At 49.6% G+C, this 25,598-nt stretch overlaps 1 protein-coding gene across 3 annotated transcripts in view; it reads right to left on the bottom strand.

Moving 5' to 3' along the window:
- The window catches only part of LOC119972276 (microtubule cross-linking factor 1), a 229,709-nt gene that overhangs the window by 200,688 nt on the left and 3,423 nt on the right, over positions 1 to 25,598 (bottom strand). For all 3 annotated transcript variants that reach the window (XM_038808709.1, XM_038808711.1, XM_038808710.1), the window contains exon 2: positions 10,295 to 10,519. In XM_038808709.1, the coding sequence (XP_038664637.1) occupies positions 10,295 to 10,519 (225 nt within the window). The remainder of the gene's footprint in view (positions 1 to 10,294; positions 10,520 to 25,598) is intronic.

Here is a 25,598-nt window from a genome sequence, read left to right on the forward strand (position 1 = left end):
AAGTCCCACATGAGAGATTAGTGTAAAAGTAAGCGATTGGGATTGTGCGCAGTGAATTGAGATAGATAGAAAACTGGTTGGCAGACAGGAAGCAAAGAGTAGGAATAAACAGATCTTTTTCCGAATTGTAGGCAGTGACTAGTGGGGTAATCACAAGGATTGGTGCTGGGACCCCAGCTATTCACAAGTATATGAATGGTTTAGTTGAGGGAACAAAATGTAATATCTCCAAATTTTCAGATGACACAAAGCTGGGTGGGAAAGTGAGCTGTGAGGTGGATGCAGAGATGCTTCAGCGTGATTTGGACAAACTGAGTGAGTGGACAAATGCATGGCAGATGCTGTATAATGTTATATCCACTTTGGTAGCAAAAACAGCAAGGCAGATTACTATCAAAATGGCGATAAACTGAGCGAGGGGAATGTGCAATGAGAACTGGATATCCGCGTACATCAATCACTGAAGGGAAACATGCAGTTACAGCAGGTGGTAAAGATGCCAAATGGTATCCTCTTCATAGGGCCTTGGTGAGGCCACACCTGGAATATTGTGTGCAGTTTTGGTCTCTTTATCTGAGAAAGGATTTTCTTGCTATCTAGGGAGTGCTGCAAAGACTGATTCCGGGGATGGCAGGACTGACGTATGAGGAGAGGTTGAGCATGATAGGCTTATTCACTGGAGTTCAGAAGAACGAGGGGAGGATCTCATAGAAATGCTAACAGGGCTAGACAGAGTAGATGCAAGAAGGATTTTCCCAATGGTGGAGGAGTGCAGAACCAAGGGTCACAATTGGAGAATATGGGGGAGACCATTTAGGACTCAGATGAGGAGAACTTTCTTCGCCCAGAGAGTGGTGAACCTCTGCACTTGAGGTCAAAACATTGTCAGCGGGATTCTCTGTTGTGCCAGCAGTGTAACCATGCCCGCAGGTTACCCGGTGGCGTGGGGTGGCCACAATGGGAAATCCCATTGGCAGTTGGTGTGGGAATGGAGAATCCTGCTGCCGGCAAGGTCGTGGTGAGGAACACGCGGCTGACGGATCGGAGAATCCTGCCTTGCATGTTTTCAAGAAGCAGTTAGATATAGCACATGGGGCAAAGGGGATCAAAGGGTATGGGGGAAAGGAGGGATCAGACTATTGATTCGGATGATCAGCCATGATCATAATGAATGGCGGATCAGGCTCGAAGGGCTGAATGGCCTACTCTTGCCCCTATTTTTCGATGTTTCTGTGCTTCTAAAACATCCCAATAGTATTTCAACAAAGAGCAGAAAGTTAACTCTGGTGTCCTGGCCAATAATTATCCCTCAACCAACAGTACAAATAACAGACTAACGGATCATTATCCCATTGCAGCTTGCTGTGCGCAAATTGGCTGCCATGTTTCCTCCATTATAGCAGTAAATCGGCCTCACAAACACTTCAATGGCTGTAAAGCACTTCGGGATGTCCAATGATCAGGAAAGGTGCAATATGAATTTTTTTTTTTTTAATTCGTTCATGGGATGTGGGCATCACTGGCTGGGCCAGCATTTATTGCCCATCCCTGAGGGCATTTAAGAGTCACCAACATTGCTGCTGGTCTGGAGTCACATGTAGGCCAGACCAGGTAAGGATGGCAGATTTCCTTCCCTAAAGGACATTAGTGAACCACAACAATCGACAATGAGGCCAAGTAATTCTGCAGAGATGTTGTACTTCGACAGCTCAAGAACGGACAGCTGCAGGATTTATATATGTTGGGAGCCTACAGTTAGTTTCAGAATCAAACAACACAAACTTCAGCCCCTGCAAGTTGTGACATTGTTCACACCGCTACATTCACAGAGCAGTTTGAATTGTATAACTGGATCCTCAACAGCCCATCGATGGGTGTGCAGCTTTCTGTCATTCATCATCTGTGTTTCCGTGCGTTACTATTTCTCTCATCTGCTTCATTCCGTTCATAAAAACTGCTGAGCATTTTCACACTTCAGCAAAATCCCTTGGAGCTCAAAGCAGCGCCTCACAAAGGAAGGGAATCTCCTGGTGTCCGTGTTTTACTGAAACCTCAACAGGGGTGCATGGCTCGGGAAACTGTGATATTTTTCCAACCTGTAAAATACGTGGAATAATAGTGCCATTCAATTGTTTAAAACCAGATTGTCGGCCTACTTTGAAAATATAACAACAGCAAGTATGGTGGAGATTGCCTGAAGAAGAATGCAACAAGCATTTGCGTGCATACAAATCAGTGTGTGTGTACACAGATGGATTAATGACAATGGATGACTCAATGAAAGATGAACATAACCCAGTGAAAATGCTGCTCGCCAACTGTTTATGATGCACAACACCCACCTCCCAGACAAAGAGAGAAGGGAGCTAACGTTTCGTGTCTGGATGACTCTTTGTTATAGCTTTGACTTGAAACGTTAGCTCCCTTCTCTCTCCACAGATGCTGTCAGACCTGCTGAGATTGTGCAGCATTTTCTGTTTTTTTGTTTCAGATTCCAGCGTCCGCAGGAATTTGCTTTTATCGTCCCTCCCGTCCCTGTGCTGTGTCTTGTGCCAACCCTGTGTTGTACCAAGGAATTGTGGAATTTAAAAAAAATAATGCATCTCATTTCTTTTTGTTTCAACAGCCTGAGTACACCCCAGGAATGCAGATTTTCTTTTTTTTTCATAGAATTTACAGTGCAGAAGGAGGCCATTCAGCCCATCGAGTCTGCACTGGCTCTTGGACAGAGCACCCTACCCAAGCCCAAGATGTTTAAAGGTCAGTGCACTATTGCAACTACAGAAAACCATCAGGCTGGGGTAAGGACAGCAGGCTACAGGCAGGAATGCAGATCGAGAAGAATCGATATCAAGCAGCAGAGGGGCAGAACGAGAATCCAAGAAGTGAATCAGAGGTGGAAGGACACAAGGCCGCCCTTGAATTAGCATCTAACATAACTAGAGAGAGGAAACAAAAATGAGCACAGCAGGAAAAGCGGTGCTGCACGAGAAGGCACAGCTTAAGATGACATTGGTCAGGATTTTCCGGCCCTTTCCTCCAGCAGGATCTTCCAGTTCTGCCAAAGGCAACCCCCAGTGCCGGGATGGGAAAGCCACACAAACGCTTGGATGTCAGCAGGGGCGCATGATGATCCCACTGGGGGCCAACAGCGAGCAGCCTCCTCAGCTGGACAACACACCGGGGGGGGGGGGGGGCACCCATTGATTATTTACATTAAATATTTTGGTCTTCTTGGGATGACTGACATTGCTCCCTCTAAATTTTCTATTTATGAGCTATTATCCACAAACTCCTCCGAGCACTGTTTTTTGACCACAGGACAGCTACATTTTAAAAGGCCTCACCTATATGATGCTGGAAGTTTTGCCTGACACGTTTACAAAGGTGTGAGCAAACTTTTAATTGTAAATATCCGATACTTTCCAGATTGCTCGATGACTGTGCCTGCATGCATCATTTAAAAAAAATTTAGAGTACCCAATTCATTTTTTCCAATTAAGGGGCAATTTAGCGTGGCCAATCCACCTACACTGAACATCTTTGGGTTGTGGGGGTGAAACCCACGCAAACACGGGGAGAATGTGCAAACTCCACACGGACAGTGATCGAGAGCTGGGATTGAACCTGGGACCTCGGCGCCGTGAGGCAGCAGTGCTAACCACTGCACCACCGTGCTGCCGCCTGCATGCATCTGAGAGCAAGCATTGGTGCGTAATGGATTTTCACTTTTCTTGTTGGGGGAGGGGGGGGGGAGACATTGGCCCATAATTTGCAGGTTCCCCGACTTTTAGGTCTACCCCAATGATGCGCTGGAATTCTTCTGACCGTTCCCACAGAAGGGTTTACCTGGCAATTGTCCAGACGTGCTAGCTTCGTTTGAACAATTGCGCTGGGGAAACTAACGACAAAGCAACTTAAATCCTTAGCTTCATGTGGTTCTGCCAGTTTGACCCTGATAATTACTCTGAAAAAGTTAGAAGGACAAAGATCACTTCTGACTCCAGAGCAACTGTCTAAAACACATGACCCAGCCTCACAAGGGATACCCCCAAACACACAACCCTCCAGAGGACTCACCATGCCCACCCCTGACCACTCCCCATCCTGCCACCACTCCGACCCAACATGATCCCCGCCATCCTGGGCTGACCCCCACTCTCCCCAACTGACCGCCACCCCACACATCCCGGACTGACTCCCCCTCCCTTCGGACCGATGCCCCATTTGGTCCGACGCTCCTACCACTGGTGCAACACCTGCGCTCCCCCCCCCCCCACCCAGTCTGACCCTTCTGCAGTTCGACCCCCCCCCCCAACCCAGTGCAACCTGGTCTGACCCCCCACTCCCTCACCACTCTGATTTAACCAGCCCTTCCGGTACAACGTGACACAACACTCCACCCCACTCCTTACCAGTCCGACACCCCCTCCGGTCTGACCCCCCCTCCCTCCCCACTCTGATTTAACCAGCCCGTCCGGTACAACGTGACACAACACTCCACCCCACTCCTTACCGGTCCGACACCCCTTCCGGTCTGACCCCCCTCCCCCCGCTACATTCCAACCACCCACCACCGCCCTCCACCTCTGCTTTAGCCCCCGCCCACCTCCACTCTCCTCCCCCCCCCCCCCACCCCCACCCCCCCCCCCCCCTCCCCCCGGCCCCACACACACTCAGACACAGACTGGCTCCGACCCTTATGATCCAGTCCAACCACAGCCTCCCACTCCAGTCCAACTCAACAGGAGCACCTAGGTCCAACCCTCCTACCTCCCAGACTGATGCCCTCGTTGCCGAACTGACCCCCCCCCTCCCTAAACTGACCCGTCCCCCCCCTCCGCATCCTGAATCAACAACCTGCCCACCCAACCCATCACCTCCCGGCCACCTAACCCCTGCGCCACATGACCCAACAGCCCCCCCCCCCCCCTACCCCCCCCCCCCCTCCCTCCCCCCACCCCACCTCCAACACACACTCCGGTCGGACCCCTTCTCCGGTCTGACTGACCTTCCCATCTCAACCCTTAAGTAAGGGATCTTACCCGAGGAACTGAAACTTAAGTGGGAGGAGGAGCTTGGTGGGGAGTTGGAGGGAGGCGTATGGGCAGACGCTCTGAGGAGGGTAAATGCAACCCCAACATGTGCCAGGCTCGGCCTGATTCAGTTCAAGGTGGTTCACCGGGCCCACATGACAGTGGCCCGGATGAGCAAATTCTTTGGGCTGGAGGACAAGTGTGCTAGATGTGGGGGAGCACCAGCGAACCATGTCCACATGTTCTGGGCGTGTCCAAAACTCAGGGGATACTGGCAGGGATTTGCGGACGTCATATCCCGGGTACTGAAAACAAGGGTGGCGATGAGTCCAGAGGTGGCGATTTTTGGGGTGTCGGAAGACCCAGGAGTCCAGGAGGGGATGGAGGCCGACGTGGTGGCCTTTACTTCCCTGATAGCCCGACGACGGATACTGTTGGCCTAAAGGGACTCAAAGCCCCCAAAGACCGAAGTATGGCTGGCGGACATGGCAAGCTTTCTTGGCTTGGAAAAAAATCCAAGTTCGCCTTACAAGGATCACTACCGGGGGTGGTGGTGTAGATTAGTGTAGAGTAGGGGGGAAGAATAGGCGGGTCTATCTGCGAGAGTGGTACTGTTATCTGCACTATGTTTTTTGTAATTGGTATCTGCACACTAATGTATATTGTTACTGTTTACAATGCCAAAAATACCTCAATTAAATTGTCTGTTTAAAAAAAAGTAAGGGATCTTACTTAACCCCTCCCGCCATCCCCCCCGTCTAACCCACCTCCTTCCCGTATCAACCCATCCGCCCCCTACACCCTGCACATCCTTCCCTCTGGTCAACCCCCACCCACCCCCCCCTCCCTCCGCATCCAGTCTGACACCCCACCCTCAGTCCAACCACCTCAATCTCCCAGTTTCCCCCCGTCCAGTCTGACCTCAACCACACTGAAGCCCTCCCCTTCCTGGTTTGACCGCCTGTCACCGACCCTCCCAAACCTCCTGGACTGAATACCGCCATCCACTGCCATCCAACCCAGCGACACCCCCTCCCCCCTCCCTCCATATGACCTCCATTCCTGGTCTGACCCCCCCCCCCCCCTTGTCCCGTGATGAAGCCCGCACTCTCCGTCGGTCCGCAACCCCCCCACCGACCCTCCAGTGGGACCCTCCCCGCTCAGTCCAACGTGCCCCATCCAGTCCGACCCTCCCCCTGTAAGGCAGTGTGTCTTACCTCTCTGCGCCCCAGTTACTTCTCGCTGATGCAGCCGAGGGCGCACTTTCCTGCTCCTGTCTCACCCAGCCTGAGTGAGGAATGTTATCCAAGTCCGTAGGAAAGTCACTCGAGAAGGGCAATTTGCTGGAGATTGCCACTCCGAGGACTTTACGGGCCATTGTGTGGAACAATGTATAAAAATGTATAACAATGTATGGGGGAAAAAAAATGCACTGTTTCTCTCCCTGGCCCAGTCACAAACCAAATACAGGGACGTTCTTGTAACTAATGGGTGAATAAAGTTTGAAAATTAGTCCAATTCTGACGAAGGATTCACATGCTCATAACACCCACTTGCCAGTTCTCTCCAAACATGCTGCTGAGCAATTCCAGCATTTTCAGATTTGTTTTCTTGAGGAATAGAATTGGGATAAGAAATAATTCACTCGTTGTTCTGCACCATCTCATGAGAACAGGTTTATGCAAGATTGAATGAAAGACAGACTGGCATAAAGAAAACTTTGCAAATACTGAAAGTTACAGCTTGCGATGATATGTGTGCCTGCATGCATTACAATGTAAGGTGCTCGGCAGAGCAAGCGTTAATGTGGGGCTGGAGAGTGGCACTACCCACAATATGACCGATGTAGTCACATGGCCAGAGAACAGTCTAGCGAATAATATGTAAGCAGCTACCCTGCATGGTGGACGCAATACTACGCAAGGCCAGACTTGGAACTGTAAATAGTTAAAGCCTACCAATAAAGGTGTTATGTTTTAACACACATGCCTCAAGGCTGAAACAAAGAGTCACCGTGATTGCAGCATAGAGAACCTATATTGTGATGCAGGTCATATCAATGACAATATTGTATCTTTCTCTTTAAATATACCAGCAAAATTGTTGTGCATTTCCAACACTTACTATTTTGATGATGAGGAGCTTTTCACAGTAACTTAATTGAAGCCTACTTGTGACAACAAGCGATTATTATTATTAATATTATTATTGTATGGGAATGTACAACTGTGACAATTCATATCAATGCAATTGTTTAGGAATGACGCATACGAATGCGTGGGTGTGGATGAATAAATGAAAGTGTATGTGACTGAGCATGAATGAAACTGGTTAAGAGTGCAGCAGTTCATTAGTCAGAGATCTAGAGAGGGAGATGAAATGATTCTAGGAGTGCAGTTATCTGGGGCAGCATTCTCCCCTACCCGGCGTGACGGAGGGTCCCGGAGTAGGGGAGTGGCGCCAACCACTCAGGGGTCGGGCCTCCCCAAAGGTGGGGAATTCTCCCCACCTTTGGGGGCCAGCCCCGCGCCGGAGCGGTTTGCACCAGAAGACTGGCGCAAAAAACCGGCGCCCTCGGCAGCGGGGCTGGCCGAAAGGCTTTCGCCAGCTGGCCGCTGACGTCACTGCCGGCGCATGCGCGATGTGGGGTTCTCTTCCGCTTCGCCATGGCGGCCGCGGAAGGAGAAATAGTGCACCCAGGGCACTGGCCCGGAGTCTGAGCAGGGGGCCCCGATCGCGGGCCAGGCCACCGTGGGGGCACCCCCCAGGGTTCGATCACCCCCCGCCGCCCCCCCCCCAGGACCCGAGGTGGTTCAAACCTCGGCGGCGGGAGAGGCCTCCCAGCGGCGGGACTTCGGCCCATCCGGGCCGGAGAATCACCGCAGGGGCCTCTCCGATCGGAGTGGCGAGATTCCGCCGCCACCACTTCCTGGGTGGCGGAGAATCTCTGCCACAGCGGGGGTGGGATTTTAGGCGGCCCCAGGTGATTCTCCGACCCTGCTGGGGGTCAGAGAATTTCGCCCCTGGTGTGTCGATAGGTACAGAACTGCTGTATAATTAAAATTAGACTTGCACTTGGGTGAAGCTTTTCTTTTGTCAACATTTACGTTGTTTGCTTCTATTGCACCAGTATTTAGTATAAGTCAATCCTTATTTTGTTGAAGTGAGTGTTTTACCCGGAAGCAGCAAGGAAAATTTGTAATTTATTTTGCAATATCTAGGAATCTGTATTATTTTTAAGAATATTTGAAAATGACTTTTAAGAGTTTGCATCAATTGTAAAGAGTTCGATTCTTGGATCATAAGGAATAGTGGCTCATGTGACCTGCCAACTCTTGACCTGGAAGCAGTATCAGAGAAGTTAAGATACAAAAACACCGGGCGGGATTCTCCCAACGGGAGTCTAAGTACCGACGGTGGAATAAAACCGGAGTGTTTTACTCCAGCGTCGGCGCCCATTCCCGGACCCCCTATTCTCCACCCTCCGTGGGGCTAGAAGGGCGGTGCGTGTTTACGGGGGCGGGCATCGGCGTGGCATCAGAGACCCGGTGCCGTGTAAAAGATGTGGCGCCTTGGGTCCCACGCATCCGCAGTTGGGCCGGTGCCAACTACCGCATGTGCGGTGGCCGTCCTCCCCCAGGCCGCCCCCCACAAACATGGCAGATGGATCCAAGCTTGCCAGCCGAAGAGAGGCCCGCCGACAGAGAGGCCGGCCCTCCGATCGGTGGGTCCCGATCATGGGCCAGGCAGCTCCAGAGGGCCTCCCCGGGGTTGGAGCCCCTCTCCCCTCCCACAGGTCACTCCCGGCCCTTGAAGCCCCAGTTCCCGCCGGCCCGAGAGCAGGTTAGAAAGGTGCCGGCAGTCCCAGTGGGACTGTCCTTTTTTTTGCATGCGGGAACTGGGCCGGAGAATCGCCACTCGCCATTTGTGGCGATTCTCCGAGCGACCCAACGCGATTCGCGCGGAGCTGATTTCGGGGGGGTGGGAGAATCGCGTGCGGGGGTCGGGGCGCGATTTGCGCGGCGCCCCGTGATTCTCCCACCCGCCGGGGGGGGGCGGAATCCCGCCCACCATGTGGCCAGATACAGAGAAGACACAGAACGAAGAGCTGCAGGAAGGAAATGGAGGGTAAAAGCAATCAGCACATAGATAAAGACATAGGGCGCAATTCTCCGCACTCACGACGGTGCGGAAAATAGCGGGGGTCGTAAATTTTTACGGCCACGCTAGTCCGACGCCCTCCCGCTATTCTCCCCCCCCCCCATGCCCGACTCCCGATACGAATCGCTGCCGCCGTTTTTTTACGGCGAGCAGCGATTCTCAGCTGGCCGATGGGCCGAAGTCCAAGCCCTTTACGGCCGTTTTTACGAACGGCAAACACACCTGGTCTGGCCGTTCGTAAAAACGGCCGTAAAGTCCCGATCTTGGCAACCATGGCACCGATTGGCACGGCAGTACCACGGCCGTGCCAAGGGTGCCATGGGCCCGCGATCGGTGCCCACCGATCGCGGGCAGAGGGTCCGATTCCCACGCACTCTTTGTCCTTCCGCCGCCCCGCTGTATCCATTCGCGGGGCGGCTGAGGGGCATCCCGGCCCGTGCATGCGTGGGTTTCGCGCCAATGTGCGATGACGTCATTCGCGCATGCGCGGGTTGGAGTCTTCCAATCCGCGCATGCGCGGCTGACGTCATGCGACGCGTCAACCGTCGCAAACTCTGGCAAGCGGGCTTAACGAAATTCGTTAAGCCCGTGATGCCGGAGTTCACGGCCGCGGCATGCTAGCCCCGACCGGGGACCAGAATCGGACTGATGTGTCCCCAGTGAGGACGGTTCACAGACATGAGCCTTTTTGGTGTTAACTGTATCTGGGGACCTGAAATGCAGATTCCCTGACTTGAGGGCCAAATTGATGGACAGGGAAAATGAGAGATCCTATGTACAAGAGGTCAAGTTGGCAACACTCTGAGAATGCACATGGTGCCACATTTTGCAGGGAGCGGTTTAGATGCTTGTGCATAAGGTGTATCATTGTTGTACTGACAATTTAAAGTGAAATTTATCTGTTTTTAAATTATCAAGTATCATTTGCCTGTTAATTCATATTTAATTTTCATTGGTTGTGATTTACATTAAAGTAAAAGTTACAAAAAGCGAAATCCTGATGGTAATTTCTTCATTGCGGGTCGTTTGGTAAATTTGGTTATTTTTGATTATTTGGGGTTTACGGTTCCCCTTGAGGAACATGTGATCCACCTTACCTTCAAATCTTGTTCCAGATTTCTTAGCATCTCGCCGTCAACCTGGCCAGTCTGAGCAACTTTCAAGCTCTTCTGTTCAGCTTTCCTGAGCCGGTACTGCAGTATCCGACAGTTTTTGTTGGCACGATCTAACTCTCGACGGAGTTCCTGCAGCTGGTACACATCCTCTTCCAGGTAGCTGTCCCGCATTTCTTCCATTTCGGACCGCAGCTCATCGAGCTCATCCTGGGCAATAAAACATGGGCACAGCACTAATTAGCGGCAGTTTAGCGGCAACATTCACTCTCGTCTTCCTTCCGATTTCTCATTAACAATGAATGAAAAGTGAAGGAGCAATGTACAGTTTGCACATAAGCAATGAAGGGGTGGTACAAGTGGCAACCTCAATGCAGTGGGTGGCAGAGGTGGCAATTGGGGGAGCGGGATGTTTCAAGCCTCAGTCTTCCCCATTTCTTCTTTATAATATAAATTTAGAGTATCCAATTCATTTTTTCCAATTAAGGGGCAATTTAGCGTGGCCAATCCACCTACCGTGCACACCTTTGGGTTGTGGGGGCGAAACCCACGCAAATACGGTTTAACCCTGATAAGTGCGAGGTGATTCATTTTGGTAGAAAAAATTTGAATGCGGATTACAGAGTCAACGGCAGGGTTCTGAGGAATGTGGAGGAACAGAGAGATCTTGGGGTTCATGTCCACAGATCTCTGAAGGTTGTCACTCAAGTGGATAGAGCCGTGAAGAAGGCTATAGTATGTTAACGTTTATGAACAGGGGGCTTGAGTTTAAGAGCCGCGGGGTTATGCTGCAACTGTACATGACCCTGGTGAGACCACACTTGGAATATTGTGTGCAGTTCTGGTCACCTCACTATAGGAAGGATGTGGAAGCATTGGAAAGGGTGCGAAGGAGATTTGCCAGGATGCTGCCTGGTTTGCAGTATAGGTCTTATGAGGAAAGGTTGAGTGAGCTAGGGCTTTTCTCTTTGGAGCGAAGGAGGATGAGAGGTAACTTAATAGAGGTTTATAAGATGATGAGGGGGATAAATAGAGTGGATGTATTTCCTCGGGTGGATGTAGCTGTTACAAGGGGGCATAACTATAAGATTCAGGGTGGGAGATATAGGAGGGATGTCCGAGGTAGGTTCTTTACTCAGAGAGTGGTTAGGGTGTGGAATGGACTGCCTGCTGTGATAGTGGAATCGGACACTTTAGGAACTTTCAAGTGGTTATTGGATAGGCACATGGAGCACACCAGAAAGGCAGGGAGTGGGATAGCTTGATCTTGGTTTCGGACAATGCGCGGCACAACATCGAGGGGCGAAGGGCCTGTTCTGTGCTGTTATGTTCTATGTTCTATGTTAATGTGCAAACTCCACACGGACAGTGACCCAGAGCCAGGATCAAACCTGGGACCTCGGCGCTGTGATAGTCTTCCCCATTTCTAATCTGAGTCACCTAATGTGGGAGTGCACGGTGGCACAGTGGTTAGCACTGTTGCTTCACAGCATCAGGGTCCTGGGTTCAATTCCCAGCTTGGATCACTGTCTGTGTGGAGTCTACACGTTCTCCCCATGTCTGCATGGGTTTCCTCCGGGCGCTCCGATTTCCTCCCACACATCCTGAAAGACATGCTTGTAAGGTGAACTGGACATTCTGAATTCTCCCTCCGTGTACCTAAACAGGCGCCACAGAGTGGTGACTCGGGATTTTCACAGTAACTTCATTGCAGTGTTAAGGTAAGCCCACTTACGGCACTAATAATGATTATTATAGCACTGCTTCTCACGACACCAGGGACCCGGGTTCAATTCCAGCCTTGGGCAACTGCCTGTGTGGAGTTTGCACTTTCTCCCCGTGTCTGCGTGGGCTTCCTCTGGGTGCTCTGGTTTCCTCCCACAGTCCAAAGATCGGGCGCGATTCTCCGCGGGAGGCCCCCCTGACAAAATTCACACCCCCCTTGCGATTCTCCCCCCCCCCCCGGCTCGGAAGAATCGCCACTCGCCATTTTTCACGGCGAAGGCGATTCTCCGACCCGGATGGGCCGAGCGGCCTGTCGTTCGCGGCCATTTCACGATGGCGGCAAACACACCTGGCCGCTGCCGTTGTGAAACGGGAGTGAGAAGCCCGTTTGGGGCTTGTAGGTGGCCTAGAAAGGAAAGAGCACCACGACTGTGCTTGGGAGGGGACAGGCCCGACGATCGGTGGGCACCGATCGTCGGGCCGGCGTCCAAATTGGACGCACTATTTCCCCTCCGCCGCCCCGCAAAATCTAACCGCCATGTCATTAGGCGCTCCAGCCACGTCATTCTCGGCGCGACGCCCCTGCGGCCGAGATTTACGAAGCGCCACTCCTAGCCCCGCCGGGAGGGGAGAATAGGGGGCGAGGAGCGGCCTCCCAGGCCATCGTGAAACTCGGCCGAGTTCACGACGGCCCTCCCGATTTTTCCCAGGAGCGGAGAATTCCGCCCGTGATGGTTACATGGATCGGCCGTGCGAAAATTGTCCCTTAGTGTCCATGGATGTGCAGGCGAAGAGGGCTCACAGGGACAGGCCAGGAGAGTGGGTCTAGGTAGGGTGCTCTTTTCAAAGGGTCGGTGCAGACACGATGGGCCGAATGGCCTCCTACTGTACAATTCTACGGTTCTATGCTGTAGTGTCTTCCAGCTGAGGAAAAATTGGCCGAGAGAGTCACAGTTGGCATATCCTGGCAACTGGCGCACCGGAAGCAGCTGCCCCCCCGGAACACCAATTTCAGGCCAGGCAATGAAAAGGAAAAGTGAGGACTGCGAGAAAATTTGCTCAGCAAAGTGTCCTCTTTTGGGGATAAAACAACGTGAAAATGAAAAAAATGTTCAATTCCTCAAACTTCACATTGTGACTGGCATTATAAAGGACCCTTTCAAACGAAACAATTCTGCGTTTCTCGTTTGCTTTTGTTTTGTGTGAACTTTGGACTCGTTAACGTGAAAGGTTTCAGTGCTGGGGACACGATGCAAGTTTTTCTTTCTCTTCACACACAGCATCTGCAGAGGCCAGCTGCAGAGTTAAGCTCTCGCTATTCTGTCCCAACAGTTTGTGCATTAATCTCAACCCCAAAGGAACAGACGTCACTTCATCAATGTGCCATTAGCATTACCACGCACCAGTCAAGCTCGTGTGGTGCAGGATTCCCGATTTGGCAGGAACGGGGGCCAAAATGATTGAGTTGTAAATCTGGATGTTTTGACCAGCACTGATAATAACCAAACTCCCTTACTTTAGAGCACTTTCAACAGCAATCCAGTTTCAAAGGCGAAAGTGCAGTCCTTCAATTGAACTGTTCTAATTTAATTTAATTTAATTTAATAATCTTTATTGTCACAAGTAGGCATACATTAACATTGCAATGAAGTTACTGTGAAAAGCCCCTAGTCGCCACACTCTGGCGCCTGTTCGGGTACACACGGAGAATTTAGAATATCCAAAAATTTTAAATATCCAAATTACCTAACAGCACGTCTTTCGGGACTTGTGGGAGAAAACGGGAGCACCCGGAGGAAACCCAACGCAGACACGGGGAGAACGCCGGGAATCGAACCTGGGACCCTGGAGCTGTGAAGCTACAGTGCTACCCACTGTGCTACCGTGCTGTTCTATCCCAGTCGGTGGATCAAACCTTTGAACTACTTTGAAAAGAAGTTTTCACGGAGGATGTTTTGTTTTACAAACCACTCCCTGTGCTCTGTAAAATATTACCCGACTTCATCTGAAATTAAGAATGTTCATCATCTGAATCAGGACACAAACATTTGTATGTGGTAATCGGTGTGAGAATTTTCCAGCATGAGCCACGGATGAAGGAATCTCCCTCACTCCCAGCACACCGAGAGGAAATAACACAATTTTAATGGGAAGAAATGTGAGAGCAGAGAATTACCATAATTTCCCAATCCCCTCAGGCAGTAGGGGAGGTTCCTCACCAGCGACACGTACACAGGAATTTCTAAAAAAATGGAGTCAATCACGGGATACCACCACTACTGGCAAGACAACCATTCATTGCCCCTCCCTAATTGCCCTTCAGAAGGTGGTCGTCAGCACCCCACCCCCCTCTTCTGGAATCGCTGCAGTCCATGTGGTGTAGATGCGCCCACAGTGCTGCTGTAAGGGAGGGAGTTCGAGTTTGGACACAGCAACCGTGAAGCAACCATATTATAGTTGCCAATCAGGATGTTGTGAGCCTTGGAGGGGATCTTCCAGTTGGTGGTGTTCCCGTAGGTCTACTGCCATTATCCTTCTAGGTGGTAGAGATTGTGGGTTTGGAACGTGCTATTGAAGGAACCTTGGAAAGTTGATGCAGTGCATCTTGTAGCTGGTACAGACTGCAGCCACTGTGCGCTGGTGGTGGACAGGAGCGAGTTGGCTGTTCTGAATGGTGTCAAGCTCTTCTAAACTGCTGTTGGAGTACTTAGAACAGATCATCAAGTGGACAGTATTCCGCCACACTATTACAGATTTTTCTCCCAGATAAACACTTGATTAAGGAGAAAAAAAAAGATTCATGGATATAAATAAAGGACAAAGAACAGAGGACGTGAGTAAAAGCAGAAAAAGCTGGGTAAACTGAGCGGGTCTGGCAGCATCCGTGGATAGAGAAACAGAGTTAACGTATCGAGTCCGTTTGACTCTTCTTCAGTCTGAAGAGAGGGAGAACTGTGATGGATTATACACTGTACAGGAGGGGGTGGAGCAGCTGGGGCAGGGTAGCTCAGTGATAGTTGGGAGCTGTGAGAGATTGCAACAAAGATGCGTTGGGCACGACACAGAGGAAACATTAATGGCGGTGTGAAGGGCAGAAGAATATGCTGATAGTGGTGTAAAGGTAAGATGGCAGAATGCGTCAATGGGCGAAGAAAGAATTAGCCAGTAATAATAACTCTTTATTGACACAAAAATAGAACACCGCAGATGCTGAAAATCTGAAATAAAAACAAGATGCTGAAAAACACTCAGCAGGTCAGGCAGCGTGGGCGGAGAGAGAAAAGCAAGTTTCTCACCAATGTTGCTAGGCCTGTTGAGAATATCCCAACATTTTCTGCCCCTTTTTTTTCTCTGATAGCAAAAAAATGGCTGCCTGTGGTGGAATCCTTTTGATGTGATTAACCCTCTATCCCAGCTCCCTATTTTATTGTTTCGATTGTTAGCTGTAAGTCAATTCAAGCAAATGAATCCTCTTCCAAACTATGTTTGCTCCTTTGTGATGTTCCTGACATCTGTTTTCTTTGCTGAGGGAACATCATTTGTGAGACTGCAGGGTTAGATGGCTAAAGCAGCCTCTGACAATTCCAAACAGTGCAGGACTCTTTCGTAAGTTCTAATGTTTAAGTTTCGAAAGTTGAACTCTGACTGTATATCCTTTGTGGTCTTGCCAGATTTATGTTACTCCCCCACTGCTAATAAAATGTTCGGGGCTGAATTTCAGACACACCCTCCTATTTATAAGTGATCCTCAACAAGTGTTTTATTTGACACAAGGAACCGCCATCACAGTAAAACGGAGGGCCAGATTTAGAGTTTGAGCTATTGAGCACTGAGTCCATTAAAATTGGTTAGCTCAAGGACTCTCCTTAAAAAGAGAGCGCTATTATTTGACAGAGGTGTGGGAGGGGAAACACTCTAACCTACAGCAACCCTCTTCATGCGCTGTAGGAGAAATTAAGAAGATAAACTGCCCATTTTTTCAGGGATAAAGGAACCAGCTGCAGACCACCCCGCACCTCCCATATCAGTCACGACGGAGTTTATGCTGCAGTCTCAAAACGCAACATTCTTCACAAGGTTACTTCCCATCCGTGGGGAAATTATTCCGCAGTACGTTAGCTTCAGTTTACGACATGTTTGTCAATTAATTTCCCATTTCAGAAATGTTATGAAAAAAAAAAGATTTCTCTCGTGAGGCAGACAGCCGATCCTCAAATCTTTGCCAGAAAGCCAGCCCATCCCCCACAGCACAGAGGGTAATGGAAGCAGGCAGATGATCCACATTTCACTGCCGTTGATTGATATTGTGTGTGCTGAATGCACTCACTCTTGCATTCCCCGTCATTCCTTTCTGAATCACTAACCTCGACTGGTCTTGCACCCAAGAACACCAGCTGCTGGATTCACTGATCCAATAGCGTGAGGCTCCCCCAGTATAACAACATCAACAGCTAAGCCTGCCACAAATCTGCCTGCACCTATTAAAAACACTTAACCAATCCCCAGCCAATCCAAATACAGAAATTAGAGCCAATGGGTGGAACCATCTACTCTCTGGGAAGTGTGCCCACAATCCCCTCAACTGGGCACGGTTCCACTGCCGTTTGTAGTACCCCAGGGAGGTTTGTGAGCCAGCAATGCCCAGAGATATTTTTATTCTTTCATGGGATGTGAGCATTGATTCTGCCCATCCCTACTTGCCTTTGAGAAGGGGGTGGTGAACTGCCTTCTTGAGCCGCTGCAGTCCATGCGGTGTAGATACAGCACAGTGCTCCATGAGTGTTCCAGGATCATGACCCAGCAACAGTATTACACTTCCAAGTCAAGATGGTGTGTGACTGCCTGACATAAGCCGGAGTGGTTTGATTGTTAGGGGCCAAAGGAAGGATTAGATTGTTTTCATGAGAAGAAAGTACAAGGTAGTTACAGTTAGAAACAATGCCGGCATTCTTAAGAGTTTGCAATGGATAAACTTTAGACGAGATTGTCTGTTTGGGAGACCTGGGGCAGGATTCTCCGGTCTCCGACGCCAAAATCGCGTTCGGCAATCGGCCGGAGAATCCACATTGGCGCTGGAATCGGGGGCGGTGCCACTTTCGCGATGCTCCGCCCCTTTCTAGGCAATGTACTCCAGGGGTATGCCGCATGCCAGAGGGACGGGCTCAGGACGTCACCTGAGGAGCACCCCCGAGACCCTCCCTCGATGGGCCGAGTCCCCGATGGCTTGGGTCACTCATGTTTTGTTTTTGGGAACCCGGCGTGGCGGCTGTGGACTGAGTCCAGTGCCGCCACAGTCGGGGGAGAGCCGATCAGCGGGCAGGGGGGGCTTTGGCGGGGCCTGGGGTAACTGGTGGGGGGTGGTCCGGGGGCAGCGAGCCTGGCCAAAGGGAGCCACTATTTGGCAGGCAGGGTCCGCGTGCCGCCGACGCCATGTTGCACGGCACTGTCGCTGTAGGCCACCGCCGTGTGCATGTGCGGCTACGGACCCGGCAATTCTCTGCCCGGATCCGCAGCTAGAGCAAGGGGTGCGGGGGGGGGGTGGGGGGGGTGAGGTTGGGGTTCTACGCTGCATGCATGCTAGGCCCCCACCAGATGGGAGGATCAGTGGCCATTTTGCACCATTTTTTTCGATCGTAAAATGCCACTGTTCCCAAGCCAGTGTCAGCACAGTCTCAGAATCGGAGAAACCAGCCCCATGGGCGGGATTCACCATCCCGGGGTGCCCGGATCAAGTTCTCCGTTGTAATGGAGAATCGGGAGTTGGGTCAATATCGGAGCGGCCCCGGGCGCCGACCTGCACTCAATGCTCTGACCTCCGGAATCAAGGTCCATGGCGAGCACCAGCGGGAGCATGTAAATGAATGCAAGCCGGTCACTTGTAGTCTCTACCAGCAAGGCCCTGGCGTGGCGGGCCTCACAGCGGGCTAAGGGAGTAACCTCCCCCCAAGGAACTACCTCCTTGGCTCACAACAAGGCCCACCACGCGGGGTGGTAGAGATGATCCACGCCCAATCAAGGGGCCCCTCCCCCCCCACAGACCCCCCCTCCACACAGCAGCACACCCCCACCCCCCAGCCCCAGCAGCACCCCCTGCCCAGGAGAGATTACCCTGTCGGAAGCTAGAGAACAGCCCAGACAGGAGCAGTGAGAAGATTGTTAGCTACAACACTTACCTTGAAGCTCAACCTATCCATTTCATGAAGGAGAATAGAAATTTCATAGAATTTACAGTGCAGAAGGAGGCCATTCAGCCCATCAAGTCTGCACCAGCCCTTGGAAAGAGCACCCTACCCATGCCCCCACCCCCACCCTCCCCACAACCCAGTAACCCTACCGAACCATTTGGAACACTAAGGGCAATTTATCATGGCCAATCCACCTAACCTGCACATCTTTGGACTGTGGGAGGAAACCGGAGCACCCGGAGGAAACCCAAACAGACACGGGGCGACGTGCAGACACCACACAGACAGTGATCCAATCCAGGAATCGACTGTGCTAACCACTATGCTAAAGTGCTGCCCAATAGCTCTGACCTGCCTCTGGTTCCCACAGATCCATTAGCTGCAAGCCATTCCTAGCTTTCTAATAGTGGTAACATGTGATTGCACTACACTTATCGCTCTTTGATGTGGTCAATGTTTGTAAACATTGGGGTTTCACCACTTAGGCCACTGAACTGTGAAGGGAGATGAATGAATCACAGCTACAGGTGGCCTGTAGAATCTGTCAATCGCAAAGCACTACTGGAAAGCTATGAATGGTTTACAGCTGATGGACCTGTGGGAACCAGGCGCAGGTCACAGCTGTCCTCCTTTGAGGAATGGACACATGCAGCTGCAAAGGAAGTGTTACAGCTGAATTTCCTCTTATAGCCCCTTGTCTGGATTGCTCTCTAGCTTCCAGACAGGGGTCCATTTTCTGGGAGGGAGGGGGTGTTTGTGGCGGGGTCCCTTTCAGCAGGGTGTCCCTGAAGAGGGGTCCCCTTATTACAGGGGTCCCCCTATTGCAGGGGTCGTTTGAGGACTCTGGGTCTGTACTCGTTGGAGTTTAGAAGGATGAGAGGGGATCTTATTGAAACGTACAAGATACTGCGAGGCCTGGATAGAGTGGACGTGCAGTGGATCTTTCTGTTTGTAGGGAAAACTAAACCAGAGGACATCATCTCAGATTAAAGGGACGATCCTTTAAAACAGAGATGAGGAGGATTTTTTTCAGCCAGAGGGTGGTGAATCTGTGGAACTCTGGCGCAGAAGGCTGTGGAGGCCAAATCACTGAGCGAATTTAAGGCACAGATAAATAGGTTCTTGATTAATAAGGGGATCGGGGGTTATGGGGAGAAGGCAGGAGAATGGGGATGAGAAAATATCAGCCATGATTGAATGGCGGAGCAGACTCGATGGGCGAGTGGCCTAATTTTGCTCCTATGTCTTATGGTCTTGTGGGTCCTTGTGGGGAGGTCTCCCTATACAGAGGTACCTGTGATGAGAGTGGGTGCAGGCCAGGTTACCCCCTTACTTGGAGGGGGGTGCACGCAGGTAATCCAGGGATGAGAGGCTGCTGCGCAGGGGGGTGATGGGAGGCTTGGCCACGGATCTCGCTAACTGGCCGCCAACTAAAAATGGCGGCCCAATAATGTGATTCCCCCAGGAATCCCTTATATTCCTCTCCATGTATAAATTGGCATGGCAAGAAATACTTAATTGCTTGCTGGTTTGTGCTCGCAAGGGTTTAACAAACCCATTGCAATTCACCTCCAGAGGGAGAATAGTCTCCCAAATGGAGAATCCGGCACTGTGTTCTCCCGCAGGACGAGAATTGCAACTGATATACAATCCCGCTGGAATATTTCCCATTTATTACAATAAAAGATTCAAACATTAAAAATGTTGACGTGTTGTTCTTTCAGAAATTAACTGGAAGTCTGAATCCCTTTTTTAAAAATTATCAGTCTCTATGGAAATCATAAGATTAGATAAAGGCTAGGTTATACACATTGGGAATGGGAAAGCAACAAGGATGTAACCAATGACAGTATATTTAGGCAATAAAGGATATGGTGGGGGTCCTGAGCCTGTTATGTCAAATCCATTTATCAATCTTTGCCTTATACCCCGTTCTGCCCTAATCTAACAAAGGTCTGCCTGTCTCAGTGTTCACACAGTGTTAACCAATCTCAGGATTGTGGGTGCAAACCTGCATGATCCTTTGATGAAAGTCACATGCAAGTTGAACACTGATGAAATGAAAACCTTTACGATTGTCAAATGCTCTTTTGGTAGCCATGTGCATTCAGTCGGTCACACCTTGATCTTTGAGGCAACCAGCTATACATGGTGAGCTTCTGGCTCTCTCAGCCTGACTAACATCATGGATGGTGAATGAGATGAAGCCCCGAACAGGTGCCGGAATGTGGCGACTAGGGGCTTTTCACAGTAACTTCATTTGAAGCCTACTCGTGATAATAAGCGATTTCATTTCATTCGCTTTCATTCATTTGCTGGCCTCAGCGCTGCATCCATTACTTCCTTCATGTGATGATGGGCCGGAGCTTGAGATATGACGCAAATGTCTCCAGACGGCGCCTGGAATAAATGCGATGCATAAAGGTTGATGCCAGAGTCATGTTGAGAGAAACGGGCATAAGGGACCATCAATGTAATTTGAACTGATCTCTCCAGCCAGCAATTCACAAAGGCAGGTCTAGTGTTCCTGGAGGGATGCAGTCTGCAAGGACACTGACGTTCTGAGAGCTGTTGTTAATTCATCCTTTGCCTGTAGACTCCTGTGCAGGATACTGTCTCCCACCACGGAAGCCCCGCTCTTATCTCTTTTCTCAGGCTCTAGCTCAGCAGCAGGTCTGTCACCTGCTGGACCGCAGGGTGCAACTGTCCCTAGACAGCTACTGGCATCTGACTCATCTGCCTCCTCCTCCGTGGGCAGCATGGTAGCACAAGTGGGTAGCACTGTGGCTTCACAGCGCCAGGGCCCCAGGTTCGATTCCCCGCTGGGTCACTGCCTGTGCGGAGTCTGAACGTTCTCCCCGTGTCTGCGTGGGTTTCCTCCCACTGTCCAAAGACGTGCAGGTTAGGTGGATTGGCCATGATAAATTGCCCTTAGTGACCAAAAAGGTGAAGAGAGATTATTGGGTTACGGGAACAGGGTGGAAGTGAGGGCTTAAGTGGGTCGGTGCAGACTCGATGGGCCGAATGGCCTCCTTCTGCATTGTATGTTCTATGTTGTCACTGGAGGAGCCTCCTCCAGGGTGGGACAGGCGAGTCCTCTGGTGAAGTCCTCCCCCTCCAGGCCCCCTTTCCTCTCTCACACTTTCCCTATTTGTAATGTCAGCCTATTGAGAACTGAATAAATGCAGTATACAAAAGCAGCCAAACATTGCTCCCTTCAGCAGCAGACACTGCTGCCGCATGTAGCCACGGTCGCGTTTACAGTGCCTGTTATCCGCCCATTGCTGCCTCCTAATACCCAACATAATTCCCCAATGCTTTTCCTGTGCAACTTCCAGAAAATGGAGTGGGCAATGTCAAACCGTTGTCAATTACCTCTTTAACGAACTCAAGAGCTGCGATGAAGAGCTGTGAGATGAAGAGCAATATGGGTTTTCTGATTATTTTTGTGTACCTATTCACAAACTTTTAGATGTTTCCGTCCACAGACGCCCAGATCCCTTTCCTTCAGTTCCCTAATCTCTGACCATTAAGGGAATATTCCAATGTGTCTTTCTCGGATCCAATGGGGATAACCCCACACGTTCACACATTGAACTCCTTCCGGCACAGTTATGCCCATTCACTTTATCTGCCTACATCCACCTCCTTCCCGTGTCCATGCGATTTAGTTCGCCTCCTAACGTCACGTCATTTGCAAACGTGGAACGTTATAATTCTTCATCCAAATCATCAATATATATTGATGGGTTGGCTTTCCAATGCATATCCCTGGAGGGCAGCACTTGTCACAATCCGGCTATCAAAGAGCAAACCCGTTATCCATTACTCTTTGTCACTTACACGACCAATAAAACATACATGGATGTGCTTATGGCCATCAGGTGAATCTGTAGCTGTTGCCAAAACGGCTGATTTGCTTCCGAGTTTCGCCTGACGTGCAAGATTGAAACTTGTCATTTTAACCCTTATTCTATTTGGAACACTGTATGCAAATGTGGCCAACTGACCTCAAAAAAACGTTTTACTTTAAGAGCTCTGCAGCTATTTTCCAATTATATTGTCAATTCTGAAGTTTCTAATACGAATTATAGTATTAAAAATAGCTGTGTCCACTGCCAGTTAGATCAGTAACTTGAGGACACAGATTTAAGGAAAGAATCAGAACGTAATCGGAAGAATCTTCTTTTCACACAGTGAATTGTGACCAGGAATGCACCACCCAAAAAGGGTTGTGGACGTAGATTAAATAGTAACTTTCAAAGGGAGCTGGTTACATGTCTGAAGGGAAAATACATTGCAGGGCTATGAGGAATGGGGATAGTGGAACGGCTAAGAGTCGCCGCTGGCACCGTGGACTGAGAGCCTCCCATTGTGCCATATCATTCCAATGATCCGGCCTATTTGTTCAGGGAATTTACAAGGGTTTGCTGCATGGTCCAGTGGAATACATGTAAAATACAGCCAGGACTGTGGGGTAGTGAAGAATAGAACCGGCAACCGACTTTCCAAGCACCCTGGAGCCCAGAGAGATACTCGGGGTGTTTTTCTGAATTTAAAGGTCAGACTAAAAAGATTAAATGAAGTTGTGCTTAAGTAGAGGAGCAGAAAGGAACCGATTCACTTGGAAAGGTGAAAATTCCAGTCGGTGAACTTCATACAAAAATTATCAACTTGCTCATATTACATTCCTTGGTGTGCGATTTGCTGCGCACACATTAACCGGTTCAATTAATTAGCATTAACACACATCCTAATGTGGTATCAGTATGTTAACTGTTTGCAAACCCATCTTTATACAACCCACGTGGCTTGTGTGACACGATAAAGATCCACATTGGAGAATTTATTGCTCAAATACCAAATTAGCAACCTGACCGGAATAACTTCCCCCCAAATAGTCTCAGCAGTCGGGAGAAAAGGAGGCTCAAACAGGTGTGCAGTGAGCGTGTGGGCACTCTACCAGCATCAGCTGTAAGGACAGAAAGTTATTTTGGTGTCTCTGGAATGAAGCCCACATTGAACAACTATCCAAACTCCATTCCCCTCAATGGCGTCATGACTTCAGGCAAAAGAAATGTAGGGGGAGGGAAATGCCCGAACAGGCGCCGGAATGTGGCGACTAGGGGCTTTTCACAGTAGCTTCATTTGAAGCCTACTTGTGGCAATAAGAGATTTTCATTTCATTTCAAATGGCCACTGGAATTGTGAAAAGCATTGTGATGACGTACGGCCGATTGCAGGTCAATCAAGGGTGTAATTCGAGGTGACATATTGAAAGTATCACACAAGAAGATTACTGGTACAACGTTAAAGCATATTGGTCAAATACAACTTTTTCATATAGTACTGGCACTGATGTGCTATGAAAACATTCTATTTATTATATATAGTCTTCGGGCAATTGGGTAGGCATTCAATGAACGTGTGCATTGTGACCTGTGCACATCATTCAGGAATCATGCTTCATGCAATTGTATCCGTTATATATGTAATTAGATGTCTAGTTATGTTATTTATATGCCTATGCAGTTGCACAGACAAACTCTGCTACATATTACAGTGTATAAATAGACATTCAGCATATGTAGACAACACAAACACAGTGTGTGCAGCAGAACGCTATGCTGAATACACCAAGCCTGGAGCCGTTCCAGCAAAAATTGGAACCCACTCACTGGCAACAGAAAAGTTATTTTTTGAAAATGTATGCAAAAAAAACATATTTGGGAAAAGTTATTTTTAAAACCCAATCTAGTACCGATACTGCAGGCAAAGAAGAATTGAACGGTCAGGTATTAATTACGAGTAAGCACACTGGACTGACCATTTGAAATTGGTTTATATGTAAGGCATGCAAACAATGCAATGTCATTATGAACCAGGTCTGTTCTGGTCAAGTCTTATTTAGTTTGATCCATCTAGTGTGGTCGCAAATGGCTGTCTCGCGTTCCAACATAAAAACGGGGGCAATATCTCTCGCCGCCTCTATAACAAAGAATATGTAAATGATCCTAGCGGAATATGAATAAGCTTTTGTTGTAACAGCTTTGTGGAGGGATCAGTAATCTAGCCAGAATACTATTAAAAAGGACCTTGAGGCCCAGCGCATTGTACAGCAGTACATACAGATAATGCAAAGGCAGTTGTTATTATCTGGCAACGTGAGTGTGCTATTACCATGGCCCCAGCTGGCTAATAAGGAACGCAGACTTAGGACATTAACTGACTTGTAGCAAACTGTCACTTTGTCGACAGTGATATACATCATCCAGACACTCCGTGTAATTTTCTTTTTTTTAAAATCGTAACTGGGTCAAATCTTGCAGTAGCAGGGCATCTAATGGCTCCCGCTACTAGTCAAACTTGTCCTTTGCATGTTTAGATTTTTAACATTTTGCGTGACAGGTTGCTGAACGTGTGAGCTGATCATAGTGAGCTATGAGAGAAATTGGACATCTGCAACCCGAGTGACCAGAAAATAAAAGTGGAATGACAGATGGAAATGGAAATTAGAGTGGGTGAATTCAATGTCAAATCAGACAAAAAAGAAAAATAATTGGGGGTGGGGGGGGGCAGCAAAAAGTACATGTTAAAATTACTTTAAAAAATCTCCAACTACAATTAAAAGCTGATGGAATGAAACCCCATTCTTGTACTTAATTGACTGACAATAGTAAACACATACACATCATTAAAAGCTACTTTGATTTGAAAATACCTGACTTAACTTTCTGTCCATATACACCATGCAAATAGAGCAACTTGACACCATTCAATGGCGGGAAAGACAGCGAGATGCCGATTGGGATTCGCCAGTACCCCCAGCCGCATGGTTGGGAGCGGGATTCTATCCTCCCGTCGCTCGTCAGTGGGATTTCCCATTGTAACCAGCCCACGCCGCCGCAAAACCCGCACTGGCAGGGGTGTGCTGCCAACCGGAAAAGTGAACCCCGACAACGGGAGAATTCTGGCCGCCGTTCCCATGAAGCTCACGGCAGAGAGGGTGCAACATTTGGAGCTTTGAGTGAAACCCTGTATGTGCTCCTCGCCTGAATGTATTGGGACATGTGTGTGTGTATAAATAACGGAGAGCAGCGTTAGCCTCACGCTTACTTGTGCAAGTGCTCTATGGGTTGTCATCAATCGATCTGTGGCACCCGCTGTGCCAATAGCAGAAATGCCACAGACTTGTGCGCACACTTCCATTGTCAACAATTTGCTATTGTCACAGTGGGTTCTCTGAGAACGCATGTGTGTGCACTCACTCCAGCATTCAAAAGATGCTCATTATGTAAAACGAAAACTGCTCAGACTCCGCCCCCCCCCCCTCCCCCCCTCCCCAAACCCCTCCCCTCCCAACATCACCACCCTCCCAA

This window comes from Scyliorhinus canicula, chromosome 10 (genome assembly GCF_902713615.1).
Source record: "Scyliorhinus canicula chromosome 10, sScyCan1.1, whole genome shotgun sequence".
In the NCBI taxonomy this organism is placed as follows: domain Eukaryota; kingdom Metazoa; phylum Chordata; class Chondrichthyes; order Carcharhiniformes; family Scyliorhinidae; genus Scyliorhinus; species Scyliorhinus canicula.